The 3,262-nt window shown below is 38.4% G+C and overlaps 1 protein-coding gene across 2 annotated transcripts in view; it reads left to right on the forward strand.

The window, feature by feature from the left end:
* Positions 1 to 3,262, forward strand: part of LIN7C (lin-7 cell polarity scaffold C) — a 32,732-nt gene that overhangs the window by 25,964 nt on the left and 3,506 nt on the right. The window contains exons 3-4 of one of the 2 annotated variants that reach the window (XM_020790429.3): positions 76 to 147; positions 1,307 to 1,516. In XM_020790429.3, the coding sequence (XP_020646088.2) occupies positions 76 to 147; positions 1,307 to 1,516 (282 nt within the window). The remainder of the gene's footprint in view (positions 1 to 75; positions 148 to 1,306; positions 1,517 to 3,262) is intronic. The other variant, XM_078382973.1, reaches the window with a different exon arrangement.

Here is a 3,262-nt window from a genome sequence, read left to right on the forward strand (position 1 = left end):
TCAGAAATGTTATTCTTGTGGCTCACTTTAGTCTGCCGAGTTAACCAGGTTTCTGAATAATATTTTCTTCTGAAGGTATACGAGCATGTATATGAGACCGTGGACATCAGCAGTAGCCCAGAAGTGAGAGCAAATGCTACAGCAAAGGTAAGAGTCCTGTTAATTTGTGGAAAGGAAATGAAGGGCTAAAATGTTAAAGCTTATCAGAGCATCCCAATCTATTAAAAAACTATTAAAATCTGAAAATATCCCAAATGAGAGTAGCAGCTATCCTTGAACTATGTTTCTTTGATAAAGCCTTGCCTATGAATTTATGGGTCATTGCAAATACGTTGTAGTGCTGATTATAGTGAGTGCTAGGATCATTGTGAACCAAATTGTTGAATTAAAGGGTTAAGATAGATGGAAAATTAGTACATTCATAGCTTTTTTAATAGGGACATGGTGGCGCTGTGGGTTAAACCGTGAAAGCCTCTGTGCTGCAGGGTCAGAAGACTATCAGTCGTAAGATCAAATCTACACGATGGAGTGAGCTCTCATTGCTTGTACGAGCTCCTGCCAACCTAGCTGTTCGAAAGCATGCAGATGTGAGTAGATAAATAAGTACCACCACAGTGGGAAGGTAATGGTGCTCTGTGTCTAGTTGCGCTGGCCACGTGACCATGGAAACTGTCTTTGAACAAATGCTGGCTCTATGGCTTGGAAACAGGGATGAGCACCACGCCCTAGAATCAGACACAACTGGACTAAATGTCAAGGGGAACTTTTACCTAGCTTTTTTAATTAAAGCACTGAAGTAGTTAATAGTCACTAATGTTTCATATGTTTGACTTACTTTCTGCCCCTATTTTAGAAGGCTCAAGCAATAGGCTTGCATTTGGTAGTACACCAAATGTACAACCATTTGATTGATTCACATTTGAGGCTGCTGCTTCTTAAACTTGTGCTTGTTTGTAGTATTGAAGTGTCTTTTATGAAGAAATTGCATGTGCTAACCATATAAAAACTTGCAAGTGGAAACAGATTGCTCTTTCTTTATAAGAAAAGACTCATGTTCGTTAGTTTATTTTTGTTTTGTTTTGTTTTATATTTGTTTTGTACTCTGATTCTATTAACCTAAAACACAACCCTCAGATTGAGAATGCTCAGAAATGTGTTTGGAGGGTTTATAGCCAAATTCACCTTAGTAGTATTTAGCAGAATGCTTTGAAGTATTTACTAATAAATTGAGCAATCCTAGAAGACTTGAGAGTTTGCTGAAACTACTAAAGAAAACCTGGGATTCTCTGTTCTCTCTTGCTTCCAGGCCACTGTTGCTGCCTTTGCTGCTAGTGAAGGTCATTCCCATCCCAGAGTTGTTGAACTGCCGAAAACAGAAGAAGGGCTTGGATTCAACATCATGGGCGGCAAAGAACAAAATTCTCCAATCTATATATCCCGAATTATCCCAGGTGGTATTGCTGATAGACACGGGGGATTGAAGCGTGGAGACCAGCTTCTTTCTGTAAACGGAGTGGTAGGGATGGAATTTAACTTCCACTTGTAGTAGCTACTTCTGACCGCTTGAGGGCACTGTGGGGACATTGATTGCTTGGACTTGTGTACACTTTGCAATTTGAAAAGTGTGGTTTTTGTTCTTCACAAAAATATACAAAATATAATTCAAACTTAGTTGTTATGGAGTCGCTCAAATCCCATAGAATCTCTTCCATCATTGGAGCCATGGGGGTGGAGTCATTAATAGTCAAATATCACCGCCATCATTAAATCATCCCTAGGACAGCAATTCTTGGTAATCAAAGACAGCCCCTCTTCCTACAGCCCCCAACAACTTCCCCATAATGGAAGGAATTCCACAAGAGCCTCAGGACCTTCACCGTAGGAATTGGAAATGTTTATTTCTAAAAAGACATCATAAAGCCTCATGCAATACGACACAGCAACAGGATTCCAGCCAGAGTATTTTAGATTAACATTTGTAAATTCATGATTTCATGCGGAACCATATTGAATTGCTTAACAGGGGCTATGCACTCTTAGAAGAATTAGAGGGTGGTTGATTAGCAAAGAACTAAAATGATTCTTTTTATGGGATGGACCTATATTTACTCATGGGTACAGGAAACTCACTGAAAGCAATGGAACAAAGCAAAAGGCAAAGTGTGCTGCTTCTATCCCACCCCATAGCATTTAAAGCATACTGTGGGCAGATTACAATGTAATTATGCAGGCTACACATTACCTGCCTGCCCCCCCCCGAAAGCTGGTTACTCATTTTACTGACCCCAGAACAAGTTAGTTTTGAGTAAAATATGTCCCTTTGAGGTCAGTGTGTTTAAGCATGGGAAGTCTGATCCAGCCCAATGATACCTTGTGTACTAAACAGCCTTTATGGTGCTGAAGTTTTTGCTTCTCTGTTTTTTCCTCTGTCTCTACCTGTGGGGCTTGTTTCTATTTCTAGATTTTACTTAGTTTACAGAATCAAATGGTTTACTGCGTGAATGCCATGCTAAATGCCTCTGACTTTTGGCATGATGAAAATGTGAAGCCATATATGTAAATAGTCAAGGTTGCAGGTATCACAAGGAGCTACTAAAAGGTTGAGATTGGAGTTTCTGGAATTTGATCTTTATGGGCCTGGTTAGGAACTCAGTCTTAATCTATATACAAGCAGAGCCTGTCCTCTAGATTGAGATGTTGATTCCTGACATACTTTTTGGCTCACTGTATCAAAATGGATTTTAAAACTTTGTTTTATTCTCTATTATAACAAAAACAACAACAGCAAAAACAAAGTAATGAATACCGAATGGGTTTATATTTTATATTTCATTTTTTTATTTTAGTAGATGCCGTGTTCATTGACTTATGTTTTAGAAGGAAGAAGTGGGAACAATAATGGTGTGCTGTTGGCCAGTAGATCAAAAGTCCCTGTAAATTGTAAGGGGCAGAGGGAACTTACTTTGTGACTAATACAGGAATATATTGGAACCCACTTTGTGCTAACGACCTACGGTTTGATAAGCTACATCTTAACTGAGACCTAGAATGACTAAAGCTTTATCTTAATGATGTGCTTAAGCTTAAAATATAAAATAAATGGAAATCTGCCTGCTGCATGTTTTAATGGCTTCTCAAGCATAACCTCTCATCTTTATAGTTTGCAATGAAGGGTTTTTTATGATTTTATAAATAACTGCTGAAATAAGAATGCCTTCTCTTCTTTACTAATAGAATGGTTAATTTTTATATTTTGTTTCAG

The sequence above is a fragment of the Pogona vitticeps genome, chromosome 1 (assembly GCF_051106095.1).
Source record: "Pogona vitticeps strain Pit_001003342236 chromosome 1, PviZW2.1, whole genome shotgun sequence".
Lineage (NCBI taxonomy): Eukaryota > Metazoa > Chordata > Lepidosauria > Squamata > Agamidae > Pogona > Pogona vitticeps.